The sequence below is a fragment of the Herpailurus yagouaroundi genome, unplaced genomic scaffold (genome assembly GCF_014898765.1).
Source record: "Herpailurus yagouaroundi ecotype Mexico unplaced genomic scaffold, PumYag 77, whole genome shotgun sequence".
Lineage (NCBI taxonomy): Eukaryota > Metazoa > Chordata > Mammalia > Carnivora > Felidae > Herpailurus > Herpailurus yagouaroundi.
In genome coordinates, this window is record NW_024412388.1 from 75959782 (window position 1) to 75984802 (window position 25021).

General features: G+C 39.6%; 1 protein-coding gene across 1 annotated transcript; it reads right to left on the reverse strand.

Moving 5' to 3' along the window:
- Positions 1-4035: 4035 nt before the first annotated feature.
- GBP1 (guanylate binding protein 1) lies at positions 4036-22158 on the reverse strand. The gene is made up of 11 exons (XM_040470889.1): positions 21985-22158; positions 15327-15535; positions 13911-14038; positions 12399-12508; positions 11933-12129; positions 11104-11346; positions 9340-9620; positions 7570-7782; positions 6684-6786; positions 6252-6445; positions 4036-5659 (listed from the first exon to the last, which is right to left on the reverse strand). The coding sequence occupies exons 2-11, from the start codon at positions 15514-15516 to the stop codon at positions 5543-5545; spliced, it is 1776 nt and encodes a 591-aa protein (XP_040326823.1). The 5' UTR covers positions 15517-15535; positions 21985-22158; the 3' UTR covers positions 4036-5542.
- Positions 22159-25021: the final 2863 nt, after the last annotated feature.

A 25021-nucleotide genomic window follows, 5' to 3' on the forward strand; every position in this document is an offset into this window, starting at 1 on the left:
GGATGTCCACATCCCTCTCAAGATTTGGGGAATTTTCAGCCATTATTTCTGTAAATAAAGTTTCTGTCCTTATCTGTTTTCTCCTCTTTTACTCCCATAATGCATATATTTCTTTGCTTAATGATATCCGATAAGTCCCATATGCTTTCCTTACTCTTTTTCTTTTTATTCCTCTAACTGGCTAATTTCAAATGACCTGTTTTCAAGGCCATTGATTTTTTTCTAATTCAATTTACACTTATTATAAGAACTGCCAGATATTTCATGTTAATATTTACATTTTCATAAGTACTTGCAGTTAGAATTCAAGCTGAGATTCCAATAAATCTCTTACGTGTTTAACACTTTTCCTATCCTCAGACTTTGCAAATATTTTAATGAACATTTTTTGGATTTTATTCTGCCTTTGGGGAATTTATACTATACATATAACACAGAGGAAAAAAAGATTACAATTTGGCAAAGCAAATTGAGGACAACTATATATAGAGTTGCAAATTGAAAAATAAGTGTAGAGTATAAAATTCAAAATTTTAACACAGATAAATTCAGCCATTAGCTTTTCACTTTATATAAAACTTCACTCATAACTTATTATTTATTTATTTTAATTTTTTAAAAAGTTTATTTCTTTTTGAGAAAGAGAGACAGAGGGTGAGTGGGGGAGGGGCAGAGAGGAAGACACAGAATCCGAAGCAGTCTCCAGGTCTACACAGGGCTCAAACTCACGAACCACAAGATCATGACCTGAGCTGAGGTTGGACGCTTCACCAACTGAGCCACCCACCCGGGCACCCCACTCATAACTTCTTTGAATAGCAACCTCCTGAGGGTATTTATTTTTGTATTTGTGTATAGTTGGCATACAATGTCACGTCAGTTTCAGGTGTACAACATAGTGATTCCACAACTGTGTATATATTATGCTGTGCTCGCTGCAAGTGTAGCTACCATCTGTCCTCATAGAATGCTGTTAAAAGGCCATTGACTATATTTCCTATGGTTTACCTTTCATTTCCACGAAAAGGTCATTGATTATTTCTGAATAATTAAGTCTGCTGTTGAAGCTTTTGATTTTTTTTGGGGGGGGGGGCGGTCAGTTGTATCCTTCAACTCCAGATTTTCTGCTTGATTATTTTTTATGGTTTCTATTCCTTTCTTCACATTCTCATTTTGTTCATGTATTTTCTTGATTTTTTTTAGTTGTCTGTGTTCTCTTGTAGTTCATTGAGCTTTAAGAGTATTATTTTGAATTCTTTGTCAGGCAATTTACAGTTCTCCATTTCTTTAGGGTTGGTTATTGAAGATTTATTTTGTTTATTTGGTTGCATCATATTTCCCTGACTCTTCATGTTCCTTATAACTTTGCACTGGTTTCTGTGCACAGGATGAAGCATTCACCTCTTCCAGTCTTTACAGACTGGTTTTGGCAGGAAAAGACATTTACTGGTCAGCCCAGCTGGAGATCCTGGGGGCCTGTCAAATGTTTTCTGTGGATGTGGACCTCCCAATCTCCCTTCCTTCTAGGGAAGAGATTTCAGGGTGGTATACCTTCTTTCAATTTCACAGAGTCATGTTGGCTGCTGTAAGCCTGTTTCCTTTTCCTTAGAGCAGTGCATTGATAGGGTGGTGTATTAGAAACATACTCCAGTCCTCTCCCTCTCTTCCAGGGGAGAAATCTCAGGGTTATGGGCCGTCTTCCAATTTCACAGAGCTATGCCGGCCACCACAAACCTCCTGCCACATTTTTTCTAGGTCACAGTACTGAAATGAGAAGTTGTTGAGTTCCATTTTTCTCCCTCCCTTCTGGAGAAGATTCTGGATTGTGTGTCTCTCCCTATTCCATAGAGCCATGCCAGCTGTTGAGAGCTGCCTGCTCCTTTTCCCTAGGACAATATACTAAAATGCCAGGATGTACTGGAATGGCACTGGGTGCAAGCTCTATTTGTCTCCCTTCCTCTAACTCTCACAATCATGTAACTTCTCTTAATCCCATAGAGCTATGCAGGCAGCTGAGAGGTCCTGCCCTTTTCTTTGTTCAAAGTCGCCCCCAGGCATTCTAACTTTGCTGCTTGCCTCATCACTCTCGAGTAGGTCTTTTGGGCAGCATCCGGAAAAGTGAGGATAATATCAGATGGTTGCTTCCCTTATATTTTGCCCCTGAGGGAAAAGTCGTGGGCTGAGCAAAATTTTTCTCTAGATGCTAAGCTGTTTCAACTTGTGGCAGGGACTGATACCAGCAAAGTGAAATAGCATTCTTTTATTGGTGTAGATGAGGGCCAGGATTTCCTATTCCATTATCTTATGGATTTCAGTTCAGATTCTTTTTAAACTACAAATTCAATTAGAATTCAATTTAGAAGTTACAGTACAATTCAGATCATCTATTTCACCTAAGGTGGTTTTTAGTAGTTTGTGGGGTTTTTTTTAGAAATTAGTCCATTTCATCTAATTTGTTGAAATTATGCATGCAGAGTGGTAACAGTATTGAGTTTTAGTTTATCTATCAAATATTTAAAAGGATTCTTAAATTTTTATCTTTGTGTTTATTTTTCAGTCAATACCTTAATTGGCCTAATTGATTCTTTTTTTAAATCTTTAAAATTTTTTTCTAATGTTTATTTAGTTTTGAGAGACAGAGTATAAGTGGGGAGGGGCTGAGAGAGGGAGACACAGAATCTGAAGCAGGCTCCAGGCTCTGAGCTGTGTGGCCTAATTGACCCTTGACCTGAATATGTAGAGGATAGTTTTCAGCCCCTCCCATTATATCAATGGACCTTATATATCCTTTCATTAAACCCATAGAAGGAAAAGTAACAGACTGTCACTTAAACAGTAGAAAATATACCTATCTAAGTTAAAAAGAATTTTGACACAAGAACATCATAAGGGTCAGCAAATATAGGTCCTAACATATGCTAGCTTTGGCAGACTGAAAGGTTATGGCCTTGAATTACCCTTTTCTTGTTATTATATCACCCAATGACCCATCTCAGATTTACTATATCAGAAAGTCAAGGGAAGGCTAGGGCCCAGAGAATCTTTATATTTAATAAATTGGTTTTAATGCACAGTGGGGTTGAAGACTACTGGTGAAAGCAACCTACCTCCCTGGAGACAGCTTCATTTTGTTCCTGGAGATAGTAGAGAAAAAGCATTAAACCAGGCGTCAGATGATTTGAAATCTGGTATAGACTCATGCTATCAAGCTAGAAAGGAAGTTATGTAATTTTGCTTAGTTTCAATGTTATTATTTTTAAGGTTTTTTAAAAATTTATTTTGAGAAAGAGCTGGGGAGGGGCAAAGAGAGAGATAGGATCCCAAGCAGGCTTCACATTGCCAGCATGGAGCCTGATGCAGGAATCAAACTCACAAATCATGACATCATGATCTGAGCCAAAGTCTAGAGTCAGACACTTAACTGACTGAGCCACCCAGGCGCCCCTTAATGTTAGTATTTTTTTTTTTTTTAATTTTTTTTTTCAACGTTTATTTATTTTTTTGGGGACAGAGAGAGACAGAGCATGAACGGGGGAGGGGCAGAGAGAGAGGGACACACAGAATCGGAAACAGGCTCCAGGCTCCGAGCCATCAGCCCAGAGCCTGACGCGGGGCTCGAACTCACGGACCGCGAGATCGTGACCTGGCTGAAGTCGGACGCTTAACCGACTGCGCCACCCAGGCGCCCCTTAATGTTAGTATTTTTAAATGGTTATTAAAGAGACCACTACTTGGTTTTGAAGGCATATGTGTTCTTTCTACCATGAAGTTTCTTTAGTTAATAAAAATGTATTTTATTTACTCATTTGTTGCAATGCAGCTTGGATAAGAAAAGACAAAGCCTATTTATATAAGCATTGTGGGTCTGTGTGCATACCTGCATACATGCCGTAGATCTCCCTGATCTCCAATGAAGGCAGTCAAATGAAAAAATACTGCTTAGTAGCATGTGTTTAACTGTGGAAAGAGGTATTCACCATGTAATAGGAGGTAAGGGGGTTCATTGGAAGAAAATGTCCCTATGCAATCAGCAAATCAGGCTTATTAATGTGGATTTAATGGCATTAGCTACTTCTCTGCATTTCTCTCATCTTCTAATATCTTGAAACATTGTATAATATTTTCAAGATCTTAACATACAATTTAATACACATTCCCTTACAAATGTAAGCAACATAAGGCAGATATATAAACTTTGACCAATGTTTTTATAGAGCAATAATCTGGAAACTATGGCTTATGAGTGCTACTTATTTTTGAAAATAAAGTTTTATTGGAACACAGCCATGTCCAACCATTTATGTATTGTCTACGACTGCTCTCACACTACATGGCAGAATTGAGCAGTTGAGACAGAGACTGTAGGGCCTACAAAGTCATGAATAGCCACTACCCGGTCTTTTGCAGATAAGTTAGCCAACCATTGGTGTGAAGAGTAAAGCCTTATTTTTGGGTGAAAACTGAAAAAAAAAAAAAAAAGCCCAGTGAAGCATATTTTATTTTCAGCTTAAAAATAATTTTTAATCATTTTGAAAAATATCAACCATTTACCTAGGAGTTTAGAAAATTAGGAGAAAGTCTATGTATACTAATACCAAGAGCATTGTTTTGTTATTCAAAAAATATAAAAAACAATCTATAATCACTTTGGGGAAAATCAGCAAACTTTCAAGTATAGACTGTTGAGAAGTGGAAAAAGGTTCCCTAATTTATAGGATCTTAAATGATTTATTAATTAACTTAGCTCAGTTTTCTAGTATGTTATCTGTCATCATTTAAAGTCCATCTTTGTGAATTATATATTGTTACAAACACATAATGCATAATTGTCATCATGTTACTATGTTCAGTCCAGTGTCAATTATCTAAACCTCTAAAATGTACCATTAAAGTTACAACCTGGGTGAATTAAGTAAAAAAGGAGTTTCCTTTTTTGGCCCATTTGTTTGTGATCCAATCCCTATTCATGCTAATGGTTTCTTCTACCTTCTTATGAAAATCCTGTAGATTCTAGATCTCTATATAAGGTGGTTTGCTTCTGCTTAGAATCCATCAGGGAGGATTGTCCATTCCTAGGGCCTAGTGATCACATCATTGCTCACAGATGGTGCAGCTGTGATATAATGGAAAACCGCACGTTGCTTTCACTAAGAAGCTAGGATGGTCCTCCTGACACTGAAATCCATTGTACACTTGGCCAGACTGAAGTCCAACTATGTTCCTAAACTTTTACCTAAGACTTTGTTCAGTTTCCCTTTGTCTACTAGTAGTCACCTAGAGGAATAAATTTTTCCTGAATGGTACCAGCTCATATACTTTTTGTGTTAGAGAGGTAAAATTGACCTTTGTCATACAATTTATAATATTTTTTTGGAAGATGGATATGTTTTTTAATTACAGTACTGCACATCTTTGCAAATTTCTAGTGTTATAAAAATGTAAAACCCAATTACTTTCGAGTGTAATGATATTTTTCCAAATTCAAAGGTTACTTAAGTTATGCCTTGGATAAGAATGATCAGGAGCTCTATCCTTTAGGTCTTCAGCTTAAGAAACATGTTTTCTTTGGTTTTTCCATGCTCTTCTGGATATTTTGTATCTCACTGTGAAGTCGTTTGCTCTCATTTTGGAATCCTTCCTTTAGTAGACGAGCCTGTTCCTAAAAAGGGACAATTGGAGACTGAATAAAGTGTAGGACTGAAGTAAATCTCTAATTTATAGCTAGTTTCCGCATTCATTTTTTTAGTATTAAATTTCTTTTTGACATTTTCTCTACCCTTAATTTTCATTATATGTTCTCTTGGGTGTCTTAGCTCTGTGATTACATTTCCACTAAGTGGTGAAGACAGTTCAGATATCTTACCAAGTTGTGTTACTTATAAAAGTTACTTAATCCTTTCTGAACTTCTATTTCTTTTTGTAAGTAATAGAGACACAGCAGTTCTGGCTTTGTATAGTATTAAGCAAGAGATCCATATAAGAGATTTTTCAGAATGCCTAGCAGAGAACAGCTACCATGGATGAAAGGATGTACAGATAGAGGACTGGATGTGACCTAACCACAAATAAATCTTTTAATAACCAGATAGAGGCAGGGGCCAGGTCAGGCAGGCAGACAGAAATTGAAAAGTACAAGTGGCAAGCAAGGTCCTTCTTGTAGGCATCATGTTATCACTGCCACACTAAGATAAGATGAGGGAGAGTGGAGAGAAAACAGAAAACAGAAACCTTAGGGTAGTACAATTAAATACCTGAAGTTTGAAAGCTAGAATTCTCTCTTGTTCATCCAGCCACTGGACTCTATCCCTTTCCATCTTCTCAGTTAATTGTCTCACATGTTCCTGATGACTCCTTTCTTTCTGTTCCATCAATTGCTGATTCTTTATTTGCATTTCTTCCAGTACTTTTGCTGCAGCCTGTGCAGATTCAGCTTTCACACGTTCCACTGAGAGGAGGAAAAAGAAGACAAATGTATGTGAGTAAGCATGTTGTCCCTTTCTTCCTTGCACACTTACCGGTCATTGTTGCTGTTGACTACATATGCCCTACTCAGAAATGACTTCAGCAAGTAAGGGGCATTGTTGTTCGCCTTGCCCTAGTTTAAGGATCCCAGGCTTACCCCGCCAAATTATTTAAGCTTTAAGAACTCTTGAGGCTATCTAGTCTCTTGACTGGCTCCTCACCTTCAATCTCCTTTTCCTTTTCTGTGAGAGTCTGGTCTGTCTGTAGAATCGCATCAGTCACAGACTCCTTGGACTTCAAGTATTCCTGAAGAACCTCTTCAGCCTTAGGACCCAGAGAACATGGAGTTGGTAATAGGAAATGGATATAAGCACTCGTTCCTGTTTGTCTTCCTATCATCTTTTCCTCTAGGAATTGCTCCTCTTGGCCTTAGTGTGCCTGGTGGTCAAGACTCCTTGCCACAGGCATGGGCACATGCTCTGAGCTGGCCAATCATGGCAGCCTACTAAGCAGAATCCTTTATAAGAGACTGAGATAGACACTGGGAAACAGAGATTCTTTGTTTTTTTAGAATGAGGGCTCTAATTTTGGAGGTGTTGGTGCTCTGGCCCCCTAAGGAGTGAGTTGTTGAAAAAAGAAGTCATTATGGAGAAAGCAGATCAGAGAAAAGGTGGAGGGAGAATAGGAAAGAAGGAAGTGTAGGGTTGAGGGGAGTAACAGACAGACAGACAGATGATGACATTATTTGAAATCTTGGATCCAGTTGTCCTTAAAGCCAGTTTAAAGCCTAAACTGATGAATTCCCATTTTTGTTTAAGAAAATGGGTTTCTGTTCCTTGCAGCATAAAGATCCAGCCACAGTAGTGAATTGCAGTAACAACTTTGTGGTTGATCTGAAAATCCAATTAATAACTCAATTATTAATTGAGTGCACTCTTGGATGAGCACATAGGACATATCTGGTGTAACTGGCTCCCTATACATGTTTACTGAATGAAAGCATGAATGCTGTTGTTCTCACAAGGTGTGCAATTACACGTGGTTATTTTAGTCTTTCAAGGAGGCATGTCAGCAGCTTTCCAGAATCAGCACATAAATCTTGGTTACCTGTATCCCTTTATTAGGTTGCTGAAGATATTTTGTCTTCAGATCTTGTATTTTCTGGATGAGGAGACGGTACCCTCCTGGTTTAGAATAAACCCCCTGCTTCACAGCTTCTTCAAGAGGACTGAAAATATCCTTAAGTAAATCTGAGCAACGATCCGTTGATGCTTGCACATTCTGTTTACAAAAGTCATCTCGCTTTTTTTCCAGCTGGGCCTTTGATGTAAAAATAGGAGGTAAAAAGAATAACAGGGAAAAGATGTTAGCATGACCTTAGAATATCTGGAAGAGCTTCTCAGAAATAAGCCTATGACCCTAGAAAAAGTCACAGGCACCCCAACAGGACCATATCCTTCCTCCTGCTCCTGACTTTTACTGAAGTCCCTTTCTCCTTAGAGGTGAAGTTCAGAGCAGAGATTGCTAGCTTTCTTGCTATACCTTTAGAGATAAACTTCTGCTTTTCAAATTGGACCAGTGATTGCGTATGGAATAAATGTGGCTCAACATAAGCCTGCATATGGATAATCAGGGCAATATCCTGATTGATTAGGATATCAAATCAGTCTGGTAATAGTGGGCATTTGATTTAGAAGCTCTGATTGTGACTTATGTGAATTTAGGTAAATTAAGAGGAAGAATATTATTCATGAAAAAAATGTTTTAAAACTTTGAGTTCAATCCAAAATCTATAAAGAGCTCACCAAACTCCACACCCAAAAAACAAATAATCCAGTGAAGAAATGGGCAGAAAACATGAATAGACACTTCTCTAAAGAAGACATCCAGATGGCCAACAGGCACATGAAAAGATGCTCAACGTCGCTCCTCATCAGGGAAATACAAATCAAAACCACACTCAGATATCACCTCACGCCAGTCAGAGTGGCCAAAATGAACAAATCAGGAGACTATAGATGCTGGAGAGGATGTGGAGAAACGGGAACCCTCTTGCACTGTTGGTGGGAATGCAAACTGGTGCAGCCACTCTGCAAAACAGTGTGGAGGTTCCTCAAAAAATTAAAAATAGACCTACCCTATGACCCAGCAGTAGCACTGCTAGGAATTTACCCAAGGGATACAGGAGTACTGATGCATAGGGACACCTGTACCCCAATGTTTATAGCAGCACTCTCAACAATAGCCAAATTATGGAAAGAGCCTAAATGTCCATCAACTGATGAATGGATAAAGAAATTGTGGTTTATATACACAATGGAGTACTACGTGGCAATGAGAAAGAACGAAATCTGGCCCTTTGTAGCAACGTGGATGGAACTGGAGAGTGTTATGCTAAGTGAAATAAGCCATACACAGAAAGACAGATACCATATGTTTTCACTCTTATGTGGATCCTGAGAAACTTAACAGAAACCCATGGGGGAGGGGAAGGAGAAAAAAAAAAAGAGGTTAGAGTGGGAGAGAGCCAAAGCATAAGAGACTCTTAAAAATTGAGAACTGAGGGTTGATGGGGGGTGGGAGGGAGGGGAGGGTGGGTGATGGATATTGAAGAGGGCATCTTTTGGGATGAGCACTGGGTGTTGTATGGAAACTAATTTGACAATAAATTTCATATATTAAAAAAAATAGGAAAAAAAAACCTTTGAGTTCATTGTAGTAAAATTTGCTCTTCTTTTTATGATAAAAACAAAGAGTGGTTATCACCATTTTAAAGTCTAGTAGGAATTGCCTCTTTCAAAATAAATACCCATTTCATTTTCCGGTAGTACTCTGCTTTCCAAGACCCTAATCCATAAGAACTTGAGAAAAAATTACCGCTAAGTCCTTTTGACATAAATGGTCTATGTCTTTGAAGGAATTCCTCATGAAGAGTTCAATGGCCTCTTTCTCACAGGCCCTGTGCAGGTTCAGTAGCTCCTGGAGGGTTTCTGTGGGCAGCTGCAGCATCTGGCCCATCTGCTGGTCATAGTGGGCAATGGCCTTTTGCACTGCGGCTGCATTCTCGATCTGGGCCAAGGCCAGGATTGCATTCTCCATGCAGGGCAGATCTCCACGGCTGATGGCATCGACATAGGTCTGCACCAGTTTCTCTAGACCTACAAACAGAGAACAAATAATGTTGCTTGTTGTAGGTGGGATGAGGAAACATTCCATTCTGTGTGATTCTGATCATGTCTACTACCACCCATTTGACTCAAAGCATCAATGTCCTCAACATCACCTGGAGCCTTGCTAGAAATGTCGATTCTCAGCCTCTAGCCCAGATCAAGTGAATTAGACCCTCCTCTCTGGCAAGATGTCCAGGTGATATGTTTACACATCAAAGGTTGAGAATCTGTTCTAGATAGCATAGGCCTATGTTTACTGAGTGTTTTCATTCACTTTACCTTAAGCACCATTAGGACAGGAACCATACCTCTCTCATTTATGTCTTTATCATCAGCCCTGGTCTGTGGCAAGCATTTGATGATTGTGGAAAAAATCAAAAGAGTACTCGATTTTGTTTATTCTAGCAAAGCGTCGTCCAAGACAACTTTCTGTTATGATGGAAATATTCTATGTCATCCAGCTATTAGCCACATGTAGGTATAGGCTTTTGAAATATATAACCACAAGAGACTCTTAAAAACTGAGGATAAACTGAGGGTTGATGGGAGTGGGAGGGAGGGGAAAGTGGGTGATGGGCATTGAGGAGGGCACTGGTGGGATGAGCACTGGGTGTTGTATGGAAACCAATTTGACAATAAATTTCATATTAAAGCATAAATAAACAAATAAATAAATAAATCTGTGTAATTGGAATTTTAAGTTTTCTTAAAAAAAATTTTTTTAATGTTCATTTAATTTTGAGGGAGAGAGAGAGAGACAGAGCACAAGTCGGGGAGGGGCAGAGAGACAGGGAGACACAGAATCCAAAGCAGCCTCCAGGCTCTGAGTTGTCAGCACAGAGCCCGGAGCTTGAACCCATGAACTGTGAGATCATGACCCGAGCCAAAGTCAGACGTTTAACCCACTGAGCTACCCAGGCATCCCAGAATTTTAAATTTTCTGTAATTTTAATTAGCTCACACTTAAATTTAGATAGCTACACTTGTGTAAGCGGCTACCATATTGGACAATGCAGGTCCTAATAAATAGGGCAATTTTAAGAAATAGAACTTGATTTCTTTAGCCTTTCCTATCTTTTCTCACCCAAGAAATTTGACTAGTAAAATCTATTAGAAATGTTGATGTCATCAAGAATTTAACATGGAAATAGCAATAGATTCACATTTTTATTTTTAATGTTTATTCATTTTTGAGACAGAGAGAGACAGAGCATGAACAGGGGAGGGTCAGAGAGAGGGAGACACAGAATCTGAAACAGGCTCCAGGCTCTGAGCTGTCAGCACAGAGCCTGACGCGGGGCTCGAACTCACAGACTGAGGGATCATGACCTGAGCCGAAGTCGGCCGCTTAACCGACTGAGCCACCCAGGCTCCCCTAGATTCACATTTTTTAAAGCTGAAACTAGGTGGATGTAATTCTACTCTCCTTTAGTCTTAACAATGGGAGAAAAAGACTGGGAAGAGGACTCACGAGGTCCATTGACTTTGATGCCTCCTGAGAGAATTTTAGTTTTGGAATTCTTAAAGATGTAGGAACAGAAGGCTGAAGCTTGTTGCACAAATTCAGGATCCAGGTCATTATCATGCAGTGTCTCAAGCTGGCCTAGCTTCTTCCGATGAGTGGGTCGATCAAAGATAAAGCATTTCTTCTTTGGAAAGAACTTCCGGATACAGAGTCGGGGCAGATTAAAATTTTGATCACTTTGAGTGGTACCTGCAGGAAGATAAAAAAGGCTTGCAAACTTTTTCTGTAAAGGACCAAACAGTAAATATTTTAGGTTTTGCAAACCAGGTGGTCTCTTCTCCAAGTACTCAATTCTGCTATTGCAGCAAGAAAGCAGCCATGGACAATCTATAAATGAGTGGGCATAGCATTATTCCAATAAAACCTTATCTACAAAGACAGCTGGTGGTCTGGGTTGGCCATCATTTGCCTGTGAGCCATAATTTGCCAACCCCTGAACTAGAGCACTATTCATGCTTTTACCTATTTTCTTCCAGACAACGCCTATTCTTCTCCATATTCTTTGGCTAATCACAAGCCCTATTCAGGGAGATAAAATCAATCTGATAATAGCACAGGGAAAAATAAAAGAGAAAGAAACTATTCTTAGAAGAGAGGAGAATATAATTTAAAATTAAATCTATTAATTCATGTATTAAACAAGCATTAATTCTTACTGATGGCCAGCTAAGAAGAAATAGAAAACTATAAATGTAAGAAACCTGTAAATGGAACATGGACAAAATAATAGTTTCTTATGTTTTATTATCTCCATTTATTTCTAAGTCCCTTTTACCTTGTTTAAGCTTGAGAGAATTCTCCAGGTACTCATCAGCTGTGATGGGTAGTCCGTCTGCTTCCAGTTCTAAGGAGAAATCCCTCAGCGTCCACACAAAATCTGGAAAGAAGCTCACAAAGTCTGCTGAATCTTCAATCCCATTGGAATTAGGGGAGGATTTCGCCCTGATTCGATCTGACAGCTCTGTCACATAGCTGAGTAGCAAACTAAGGAAAACTGGCATCAAAGAATAGTGTCCCCATCCCATATTGGTTCCACATATTAAAACCTTCACTTCACCTTTGTTTTTAACCCAAGCATCAATTTTCTAGTGGGTACATAGAATCTTTCCCCTGCCCTTGAATTATTTTTCATGTTTTCTCTTTTTGTGCTTGATTCACCAGGATTCACAACCAAGCAGCTGGTTTTTAAATACAATTCTTCCCTCTTACTTTGAGGCTATTTTGAACTACAAAAAGGATACTGCAGTTGGTCCATGGCCTGCTGGTTGATGGTTCCCATGCTATTGTACACAAAGGTGCTGCTAAGGAGTATTGCTAGGGCAAAGATCCAGGAATCGTTCTGGTTGTCACCCTGTGAATCAGAACACGTGCAAGCCTGTTAGGTTTCACTCTCCTGACACCTAGATCCTGACTTTCTAGATCAGCAGCAGTAAAAAGATGCTTATTTAACTAGAGGTTTTTTTTTTTTTTTTTTTTTTAGATTAATGCCCTATATGAGAAAACCAAATCCAAACAAAAATATTAGTGGGATTTGGATTTTGGATCATTTTATGATTAGTATTTTTAATTTACACTGATTCTCACTAGGTCTTCTTATGATCATTGGCAGATAATTACAAAACGAATAGTAAAGGTTGGTAGGCTTTCTAAGGCTTTAAATATAATTTAAATTTAGAATTTTCAGGGCGCCTGCGTGGCTCAGTCAGTTGAGCATCTGACTTCAGTTCAGGTCATGATGTCGCGGCTGGTGAATCTGAGCCCTGCGTCAGGCTTGTGCTGACAGCTCAGAGCCTGCAGCCTGCTTCAGATTCTGTGTCACCCTCTCTCTCTCCCCCTCCGCTGTTTGCACTCTGTCTCACTGTCTCTCTCAAAAATAAATAAACATTTTAAAAAATAATAAATTTAGAATTTTCTCTTCCTTTTTACAGCAAAATTGACTTATGTGAGAGTAATAATACCTGTAGCTATTTTACTGAGCAATTATTAGGCACCTAACATTTTCCATTACTTATTTTATCCAAAACAACACTGAGTCAAATAAAGATCTACTACATCTGTTTTACAAATTCAGAAAGCTGAGGTTAAAAGAGGTCAAATAATTTGCTAAGGCCACTGAGTTAGTGACAGGGTTTACATTTAAACACAAGGGTATAGAACTTCAGAACCTAAAATTTTAACTAAAATTCTCTGCAGGATTCAACTCGTGACATTGATTTTATTTGTTCTACCTTTAAGCTTCTGGGTTAACTGGTTTAGCATACAATCTTTTTAAAAAAATAGTTTTAATGTTTATTTATTATTTTTGAGAAAGAGAAAGACAGAGTACAAGTGGGGGTGGGGCAGAGAAAGAAGGAGACCCAGAATGTGAAGCAAGCTCCAGGCTCTGAACTGTCAGCACAGAGCCCAATGCAGGGCTCGAACTCATGAACCCTGAGATAATGACCTGAGGCAAAGTTGGACACCTAATGGGCTGAGCCACACAGGCGCCCCACACACAGCCTATTGTTAATCATTGGAATATTACTAATTACTACTGACCACTATGATCTTCTTCTAGGATTCTGCCTTATAAACATTTTCCTGATCCCTGGTTGCTAAACTTAGTCGGAGGGCACATAAACAGAAATAAAACAAAAACAAAAACAAAAACATATTATGGTTAAGTGTAAGCTCTTATTTAAAGAAAAATTAAATTGTGTAGAGAATATTCAGGGATGAGGGTCTTATTTTGAAACTGAATCCTCAATCCTTACCTTCTCTACATCTCCCAGGCCCTCCGTGTCAAGAAGAACTAGGGTGTGGTCTGGCTTCTTGGGATGAGGCACACACCACATCCAGATTCCTTTGGTGTGAGACTGCACCGTGGAGCCCAGAGAGAAGCCTGTGAGGAAGAGTGGGGATAAGAGAAGGTGGAGTTTTAATAGCAGATGGAACTAGAAATCCTACAATGCAACGCACAAAAAAAAAAAAAAAAAACAACCTGATTAAAACAAGAGCAAAGGACTTGAATAGACATTTCTCCAAAGCAAATATACAAACGACCAATAATCAAATGAAAAGATGCTCATCATCATTAGTCATTAGGGAAAAAACAAATTAAAACCACAATGAGATATTACTTCACACTCATTGGGATGGCCACTATCAAAAACCCAGAAAATAGGAAGTGTTGGGGAGGATGTGGGCATATTAGAAACCTTGTGTATTTCTGGTGAGAATGTAAAATGGTACACTTGCTGTGGAAAACAATATGATGGCTTCTTAAAAAAAATTAAAATAGAATTACCATATGATTTGGAGATATATAACCCCCACAAAATGAAAGTAGGGATTTGAACAGATATTTGTGCCCTCGTGTTTTTAGCAACATTATCCATAATAGCCAAAAGGTGGAGGCAACCCAAGAGTCCTTCAACAGATGAAAGGATAAACAAATCAGTATGCACATATTAGTTATTCAGCCTTAAAAAGGGAGAGAATTCTGACACAGGGTACAACACCAAAGACATTGTGCCAAATCACATTCAGCAAATCACAAAGGACAAATAATGTCTGATTCCTCTCAAATGAGATTCCTAGAACAGTCCAATTCATAGAGAGAGTATGTAGAATGGTGGTTGCCAAGGGCTGGGGAGTTATTGTTTAATGGGTACAGAGTTTCTGTTGAGGAAGATGAAAAAATTAGGGAGATGCATGATGGTGATGGCTGCATAACAGTGTGAATTTACTTAATGCCATAGAACTATATGTACACTTAAAAATGATTCCAATGGTAAGTTTTATGTTATGTATATTTTACAACAATGAAAAAAAAAGCCAATACAGACTTCAACATTCTTTGCATCTTAATAACCAGTGGAAACTTGCTTTTCCTACATGCACATTTTAGTAAATGTCTTATTATGTACATTAATTATGTTTATTACTGCACTAGTCTTTCTAGGAAAGGAACAATTTATGCTTTTAAAACAGGAAGCTAAGGCAAAGTGGGAAGAGTGATGAACTGACTCTTTTAGATTATAGTGAAGATAAGAGCATCATCGTGGATTAAAAGATAACTTTCAATATTCCTCCGCGTTCTCCAACTTCCTGTCCTTGCATCACCACGTTCAATGCAGGCAGTGTAGGTGGACAGAAGGGACTCCGCGGAGCTTTTTGGTGCCACTCACCCTTGTTCTTCCCAGCCAGCTTGTTCATCAGGTAGGATTTGCCTGTGCGGTAGAGGCCCACAATAGCCACCACCACGAGAGGATTCTTGGTGGCTGACAGGATCTCCGAAGCTTCCTGATTAACCACCAGTTGCCCTTCAGTGTTCTCAATGAGGCACACTGGGGCCGGCATGTGGATCTCTGAGGCCATGTTCAGAGTGTTCCCTGGTCTGCAAGGGAAGAGATGGGATGAAATAAAATTTCCAGTCCAATTAGATCAAGAACCTCACCAGGTTATTTTACATTCAGAAGCTGGAGTCCTCAGTTTCTTTTTTTTTATTTTTTTTAAAATTTTTTAATTTTTTTTTCAACGTTTATTTATTTTTGGGACAGAGAGAGACAAAGCATGAACGGGGGAGGGGCAGAGAGAGAGGGAGACACAGAATCGGAAACAGGCTCCAGGCTTTGAGCCATCAGCCCAGAGCCTGACGCGGGGCTCGAACTCACGGACCGCGAGATCGTGACCTGGCTGAAGTCGGACGCTTAACCAACTGCGCCACCCAGGCGCCCCTGGAGTCCTCAGTTTCTACAACATGGCCATAAGTTTTGTGTCAACATTGAGATAGATGAGGGTAAGATCTGTATCATTTTAGAAAGTTACAGAAGTATTATCAAAGTAGTCCATTGAAAAAATATTGGTATGACCATATCTTCTGAATGTTCAGCCACTCTCATGAACAAAATCGGTCATTAAATTCACCATGGAAAACGTTCCTTTTGTATTCTCATTAAAAATTTTAGCAGGGTGCCTGGGTGGTTCAGTCGGCTAAGCGTCCGACTTCAGCTCAGGTCATGATCTTGTGGTCCGTGATTTCAAGCCCCGCGTGGGGCTCTGTGCTGACAGTTCAGAGCCTGGAGCCTGCTTCAGATTTTGTGTCTCCTCTCTCTGCGCCTCCCTGATTCACACTCCATCTCTCTCTGTCTCTCAAAAATGAATAAATGTTTTTAAAATTTTTAAATTTAGAGTAAAGCAGGGGTGCTTGTGTGGCTTAGTTGGTTAAGAATCCACCTCTTTGATTTTGGCTCAGGTAATGATCTCACAGTTTGTGGGATTGAGCCTTGCATTGGGCCACGCTTATAGCACAGAGCCTGCTTGGCATTCTCTCTCTTCCTCTCTCTCTCTGCCTCTCCCCTGCTCACATGCACATATGCATGTGTGCATGCTCTCTCAATATAATACAAAAACTTTAAAAAATTTAGAGTAAATGTTAAATGGAAAATAGAATAGAATTTAGAGGTATTTATTTTACATTCGGTTATATGTAAAAATTCAATGTTGATTTATTTATTCATTAATTCTTACTATGAATACTTTCGTACATTATTTCATGCATGCCCTTTGAACAATTCCCAGAGATTTTAAATGTGTTTCTTCCCTGATAGATATGCTTGTTTTGCTGGAATGAGGGTCCACAGAACTTCTCAAATTGCCATTCCAAAAGTGAAACCAATATAACTTACTTTTGCAAATTTTATAAAAACATATGACCATCTGGAACACATGACCAAGGACCCTTCGAAAGCCTTGGCATGGGCTTTTATAAGCAAGGGGCCTTTAAACTTCATTAGCTTCACAGTAAGTTAGCCTCCAGCTACATGGGGGTACAAGTGCACTACTGGAAATACTTACCATGGCTAAAAATCATGTTTATATATATGTGATAAGGGAACAAAAGACTATGAAATAAGGATTAAAAGGTCAGGAGTCAGAGGACCCTGGGAAGATGGCAGAGTAGGAGGATCCTAAGCTCACCTTGTCCCACCTAAATAACAGCTACACCAGTGTAATTAACCCAGAAAATGAACCAAAGACTGGCAGAACAGACTGTCTACGGTTAATCATAGAGAGGAGGCCACATCGAAAACAGTAGCAAAGGTGAAGTCTGGTTGGAAACTAAGCTAATCTGCAAGACTAACTGCTTGTGGATACCATTAGTACAGAGAAGGGAGAGGAGCAGACCCCACACTGGGCACTTGAGACGTGGGGTACCTGCACATTTAGTGAGGAATTAAAGTCCCCATGACATTTGGCTTTGAAAATCAGAGGGCTTAAACTTTCAAGTTTTTACCATCAGTAGGGCTTAACATCTTAAGAAAAATATTAGAGAGCATGAAGGGTAATAGAAAACTGAGTCCCTACCCCTAAAGATCCAGCAGAACGAACAATCCCACTGTGATACAGCATAGAAGCAATAATTTGAGAGGCACCTCGGGTGTATGAGGAGATTTATTTACTAATCTCAGAATGTGTGCAGTAGGGGCAGGGATCTTTAGGAGACTTCTCCAAGAACTAAATAACTGGTAGGTGCCATTTCTCTCTCCTAACCCCAGATTAGCTACATGGACACCTGTGGGAACTAGCACGACCACACATCATCTAGTTTGCTAACACCATGTGCCCTGTTCTCCTGCAGATCCCCCCCAATCCAACACACCCCACTCAAGAGAAGTTCCTTCAAAGTGCTCTGGCCAGGTCTCATCCTTCAAGCAGCACCAACAGTGGCCAGCACCACTCCACATTGACTGGGAGAGGGGAAGACAAGCACACACACCAATTTAACTGCAGGCTCAATGGTGGGCTGGGGCAGACATCCGATCAGACTGCTAGCTCTACCAACAAACCTCACAAGGGGCAGCACAAAGGAAGAGCCCTGTAGTTTGGGTTACCTGCAACCCTGAAAGACAGACTGGGATCAGACTGGGGTCTAACTGTAGGCTCTGTCCACCAATGAAAGCATCTAAGGGAACAATGCAGAAAGAGCACCATGCAGTTCAGTGTGACCACAGTTCTGGCAAATGGGTTGAGAGCAGGCATCTGGTTTGACCTAGCTACAAGCCCAAGGCTGCCCCAGACTGGCCCTGTGAGAGCACAGAGACCAAACCCTGCTCATAATAGGGAAAGAGGGCCATTTCAGACAATTCACTGAAGGCAAACGTGGCTCAGCCACAAAAATAAGCTAACACAACACACATACGAGACACCCCTGAAAGTGCCATGTTCTGGTGAAAGGGGGACATCGCACTAGAGGACACTATAAAACCTCTTCTTCATAAGGCCACTATTTTCAAGATCAGGAGACATAGCTAACTTTCCTAACATACAGAAACAAGTGCAGAATGTTATACAAAATGAAGAAACAGAGGAATATGTTCCAGATGAAAGAACAAGACAAAAATCACAGTACAAGAGCTAAATGAAATGGAGATAAGAAATATGCCTGACAGAGAATTCAAAGTAATGATCATAAAGATATTTACTGGACTTGAGAAAAGAGTGGAGGATCTCAGTGAGACAAACAAATGGAAAGATACTTTGTGCTCACTGATTGGGAGAATGAGTAGTGTTAAAATGTCCATACTACCTAAAGAAATCTACAGAGTTAATGCAATTTTTTTATTTTTTATTTTTTAAATAGTTATTTATTTTTGAGAGAGAGATAGAGTGAGAGCAGGGGAAGTGCAGAGAGAGAGGGAGACACAGAATATGAAGCAGGCTCCAGGCACCAAGCTGTCAGCACAGAGCCCGACTTGGGGTTTGAACTCACAGACCATGAGATCATGACCTGAGCTGGTCAGTCGCTCAACTGACTGAGACTTCCAGGCACCCCAGTGCAATTTCTATCAAAACACCAATAGCCTTTTTCATAGAAGTAGAACAAACAATCCTAAAATTTGTATGGAACTACAAATAGCCAAAGCAATTTTGAAAAAGAAGAACAAAACTGGAGGTATCACAATCTCAGAATTCAAGATATACAAAAAAGCTGTAGTAATCAAAACAGTATGGTACTGGCACAAAAAGAGACACATAGATCAATAGTATAGAATAGAGAGTCCAGAAATAAATTCATGCTTTTATGGTCAAATGATCTACAATAAAGGAAGTAAGAATATACAATAATAGGAAAAAGACAGTCTCTTCAACAAATGGTGTTGGAAAACTGGACAGCTCTATGCAAAATAATGAAACTGGACCATTTTCTTAGCCATATACAAAAATAAACTCAAAATGGATTAAAGAGTTAAATATGAGACGTGAAACCACAAAATTCCTAGGAGTAAACACAGGCAGTAATTTCTTTGACATCAGCTATAGAAACACTTTTCTAGATATGTCTCCTGAGGCAAGTGAAACAAAAGCAAAGATAAACAATTGAGACTCCATTAAAATAAGAAGGTTTTGCACAGAAAAGGAAACCATCAACAAAACAAAAAGACAATCTACTGAATTGGAGAAGATATTTGCAAATGATATATTTGATAAGGGGTTAATATCCAAAATCTATAAAGAACTTATACAACTCAACACCCAAAAACCAATAATCCAATTAAAAATGGGCAGAAGACGTGAATAGACATTTTTCCAAAGAAGACATACAGATGGTCAATAGACACATTAAAAGATGCTAGACATTACTACTCATCAGAGACATGCAAATCAAAATCACAATGAGTATCATCTTATACCTATCAGAATGTCCAAAATAAAAAACTCAAGAAAGTTGCTGAGGATGTGGAGAAAAGGATTCTGGCGAACTGCTGGGCGGTGGAATACAAACTGGTACAGTCACTCTGGAAAACAGTATGGAGGTTCCTCAAAAATAGAACTACCACATGATCCAGTAATTGCACTACTGGGTATTTACCCAAATAAAACAAAAACAGTAATTTGAAAGGATATATGCATCCTTTTGTTTACTGCATCATTATTTACAATAGCCAAACTATGGAAGCAATCCAAACGTCCATCTATAGATGAATGGATAAAGAGGAAATGGTGTATATACACAATGTAATACTACTCAGCCATAAAAAAGAATGAGATCTTGCTATTTTCAACAACATGGGTGGATATAGAGGGTATAATCCTAACTGAAATAAGTCAGTTAGAGAAAGACAAATACCATATGATTTTACTCATATATGAAATTAATTTAAGAAACAAAGCAAACAAAGCAAAAAAGAGGGAAAAAAACGCAAAAAAACCCCCCACCCAGACTCTTAAATATAGAAAACAAATTGGAAGCTGCTGGAGGCAAGGTGGGTAGGGTTTGGGGTGAAACAGGTGAGGGGATTAAGAGTGTACTTATTGTGATGAGCACTGAGTAATGTATAGAATTGTTGAATCATTATACTGTACACCTGAAACTAAAAAAAAAAAAAATCAGGAGGCAGATCAGGAGAGGTAAAGGGCAAGTTGTTCAAGGAAAATATTTGTATTTTCAGCATACATTTCTAGGTTTTCTGTTTTGTTCTGCTCTTCCATTTTGCAGAGAAGGAGAAGCAGGAAGAGGAGAATAGATGGTGGGGAAGAGGGATGAGAGATGAAGGGAAAGTGAAACTGGAAAGGAGAGAGAGTCGTCAGGTAAGATAAATAAAGCTCGTGCCAAGCCAAGGAATTCAGGGCAGGAGTTTCCAGAAGGCAAGATTGGAACTGATTGAGAGCACAGAGAGGTCAAGGCAAACAAAGATGTAGCCCTTAGTGATACATCACGGTAGATTCTTTAAAGAGGAAGCTTTCTAGTCAAATGGACTCCAGATTCTACTTGTAAGGGGTAAGGAGTAAGTTGGCACTAAGTAATTGGATCTACTGAACCTGGACTATTTCTGAAGGAAGAAATACACTTTGAAACAAAGTTCAAGTGTGTGATTAAAAAGAATGATGTTTTCATAAATCTTCACCTTTAGCTCTGGGTTTCAGATTTTTCTTTTTCTGTCTTTAACAGTATCAGGTGGGGATACCTCAGTGGCTCAAGACTCTATCTTGGCTCAGCTCACGAGCTCATGGTTTCATGAGTTTGTGCACTGTGTTGGGCTCTTCACTGGCATCTCAGAGCCTACTTGGGATTCTCTCTCTCCCTCTCCCTGCCCCTCCCCTGTTCATGCACTCTCTCTCTCTCTCAAAATAAATAAACATTAAAAAAATCAGTGTCGGGTGGCTGTTCACCACACCACACCTCATTTACTATTCTTTCCTTCTCCTGAATATAACATATTTGCAGCCTTTCAGTTTCTTAGCTGCAGTCGGATCTGTACTGAGCAAGTTCTATGAAAGATAATGGGAATTTAACTGTGTCCCCAGGCAACACAAAGTCAGCAAAAAGAAAGACAAGCCTAGTGCACTTCAAACTTCATTTATCCCCATGTCTGCTGGTGCCTAATTTCACACAAGCACAGTAGTAACAGGTAGGAACATGCTACCATCTGATGACCCCAGTATTTCATTATCCGACCTAGTATCCCACAGAGGCTCAACTGCAACCCGTCTTGATGCTGATCACTTTTTTTTTTAATGTGTATTTATTTTTGAGAGAGAGTGCAGGGGGAGGGACAGAGACAGAGGGGGACAGAGGATCCAAAGCAGGCTCTGTGCTGACAGCAGAGAGCCCGATGTGGGGCTGAAACTAATGAATTGTGAGATCATGACCTGAGCTGAAGTCGGATGTTCAACCAACTGAGGCACCCAGGTGCCCTTAGGCTGGTCACTTTTTAAGAAAACTGACCTTTATAAAATCCTTTCCCATCCCTGCCCCAACCTTGTCATGAGCCCCATTTCCTGGAACAGAGCTCCTTTAAAGCTGAAGAAAAAGCTGCTTTGATAATGAAGTGGAGTTCTTACCTTTTATTTTTTCCTCTTCGGTTAGGTGGAGAGGTTTCTGTTACTTCTCCCTCTCTCACTGGATCATGGATCTTTTATTTTACCTGTGTAATGTCATTGGACTTTCCAGATTTCCTTTAAAGACAAACTAGAAACAAAGCAACCACTGTAACAGACTTTATCTGAAACTGAAAGCATTGGGACACAAAATAATTATTCAAAGACCATAAAAGGAATTTCTGGAGGCTGTGCTAGTGGGAGGGTATATGGACTTAACACAATTTCTCAACTAGAACCTTCACATTTTTTTGAAAGAGATTTCAGAGAACGCTCGCTGATTTTAAAGAATGTCTATCAGATATGCAAATACAATGAAATGGAGCTCAGAGTTGGGGTTCAGGTTGAGAAACCTAGAGTGAGGAAGCATCATGTGAATTTTTAGGTCTAATTTCCTCACATGATGAACATACAATGGACCTGGCTTTATACATACAGCAAGTGAGGAGAAGAATATGCCACACACACAGTCACAAACACCCAGCACCTGGCACTAATACCCAGTGCACAGTCAGGAAGGGGCTCCAAGAATTGCACACATGTTTGAGGCTCTATGCTGACTGCTTTATGTGGGTTTTATAACATATCATATGCTAAACATTTCCCCATGTTTTTATAGAAACAGGAACAGAAAAGTTGAACGTCTCAACCCAAATCACAGTAGTATATATAAGTAATCTGAACTGAATCATTCTTGATCCCAAACACTCTTGTGAAGCTACTTCACTACACTGCCTTTCTAGGCTTTCTGAGTGAATAGCAAAAGAAGTAATGGGTTTATTTCTTGATTGTTTGCACAGAACTATGTGTGTTTCAAGTCTAATTCATTTTTGATTACAATAATGCAAAATAAGCAACAATGTCTTCATCTTCCAGTGAAAACAAGGAGGTTTGAGGGAGGGTAAGTATGCCGGTCCATATTCATTGAGCAAGTCACAGGGGTGGGAATCAAATTTTAAGCTCTTTTTACCTTTTGTTTTGTTTTGTTTTGTTTTAGAGAATTCAAGCTGGGAGAGGGGCAGAGGGAGAGAGAAAGAGAAAAAGAGAATCCTAAGCAGGCTCCATGCTCAGCATGGAGGCCAACATGGGGCTTGGTCTCACAATCTGGGATCATGACCTGAGCTGAAATCAAGAGTTGGATGCTCAACTGACTGAGCCACCCTGGTGCCCCTAAACTCATTTTACCTTTAAATTCTCTGCTTTTTCTCCTCTTCCACATTGCTTCTGAAAGGAAGGAATAGGGAAATGAGGAGAAAGGGAGAGATTGATTAGGTTCTCTGCTGATCCCAGATCTCTATACCCGGAAGCCAGTGTGAGAAACTTAACAAATAGAACTGAATACTCTCTTTTCTTTTTCCTTTTTGAAATTTGCTTTGAAAAATGAGTTAGCTGGGACTTTCCGTTGCTGGGACACACCCAGTTCCTTCCTGCCTTGATCCTTGAGGCACAACTTTACAGATCTGAAACTTTCTTACCCTTGATCTTGGCAAGATCCCTTTTTATTCTGTTGGTCTCCAGTGAACCCTTTGCAAATCTCCTTCACATCACCTTGATTTTTCCCCCTTATGATACCTGAAATTCAAATTCATAAAAGCAGTTAACTAATGTATTCACAGCACTTGCAATAAGACTTGGCATAGAGTAGAAGTTCAATGGATATTATGTGACTAAGTATAAAATGACCCCAACTATGCAAGAAACCCCACACTTTTGCCAATTTGAATATGTAAACTTAAAAAAATTTTTTTAAGTTTATTTATTTAGAGAGAGAGTGCAAGCGGGGTAGGGGCAGAGAGAGAGAGAGAAGGGAGAGAGAACCTCAAGCAGGCTCCAAGCTGTCAGTGCAGAGACTGAACCCACAGGGCTCAAACCTGTGAACTGTGAGATCATGACCTGAGATGAAACCAAGAGTCGGATGCTTAACTGAGCCATTCAGGTGTTCAAATGAGTAGTTAATGTCTTTTTTCCATATGTCTATCCACTTTATCATGAAATGATAATGAAAACATAAAGTGTTAAGTAGAGTCCAAATGTTACTCCATTACTGTACATTTTCCACGATTTCAACAAATACTGATCAATTGGCAATATTGTGTATTTAAGTTATTACAGAAAACCATGAGAAAGTTGTGGGTTTTTTCCAATTGCAATAACTTATCTGTACCTTTAAATTTTTTTTAATTTTTTTTTTTTTGACAGAGAGCGAGAGACAGAGTGCAAGCAGGGAGGAGCAGAGAGAGGGACACAGAATCTGAAGCAGGCTCCAGGCTCTGAGCTGTCAGCACAGAGCCCGATGCAGGGTTCAAACTCACAAACCATGAGATCATGACCTTATCTGGAGTTGGACCCTTAACCGACTGAGCCACCCAAGCACCCCTTCTTATCAGTGACTTTATTCAACAATGTGAAATATGGTCTGGGTGATTGTAACTTGCCATGGGACAGTATTTGTGGACATTACTATGAGTTTGTCATATGCCAATGCAGCCATACAACAAACAAAGACAAAGGGCTGCATGCACTCTTTTTTAAAAAAAGATTTTATTTTTAAGTAATTTTTCACCCAATATGGGGCTCAAACTCACAACCCTGAGACCAAAAGTCACATGCGTGGCTAACTGAGCCAGCCAGGCACGCTTAGGGCTGCGTGCACTTTTTATAAACATTAATAAGTAGAATGTGCTGTCCCCATAGGAGCTCATTACCTTTTTCATCAGATGATATGCTGACCTTCTAGTACCTGAAGTTATCAAACCTTTAAGTATCTTTCCAGTTATATTTTCTCTTTGGGTTAGTCTGGTTTTGTAGAAGGAGTATTTTAGGCACACAGTTGAAAAGCTAAAGTGGGATGCTTGGGGTGCCTGGGTGGCTCAGTCGGTTAAGCGGCCGACTTCGGCTCAGGTCGTGATCTCGCGGTCTGTGAGTTCGAGACCCGCGTCAGGCTCTGTGCTGAGAGCTCAGAGCCTGGAACCTGCTTCAGATTCTGTGTCTCCCTCTCTCT

Excerpts from the sequence above, each read along its gene's own strand:
- GBP1 (XM_040470889.1), bottom strand. The coding sequence starts at position 15,516 with ATGGCCTCAGAGATCCACATGCCGGCCCCAGTGTGCCTCATTGAGAAC. Across the intron at positions 12,509-13,910 it reads GCCTGGGAGATGTAGAGAAG|GGTGACAACCAGAACGATTC; the intron begins GTAAGGATTGAG and ends TCTGATTCACAG. Across the intron at positions 5,660-6,251 it reads TTCTAGCTTTCAAACTTCAG|GAACAGGCTCGTCTACTAAA; the intron begins GTATTTAATTGT and ends GTCCCTTTTTAG.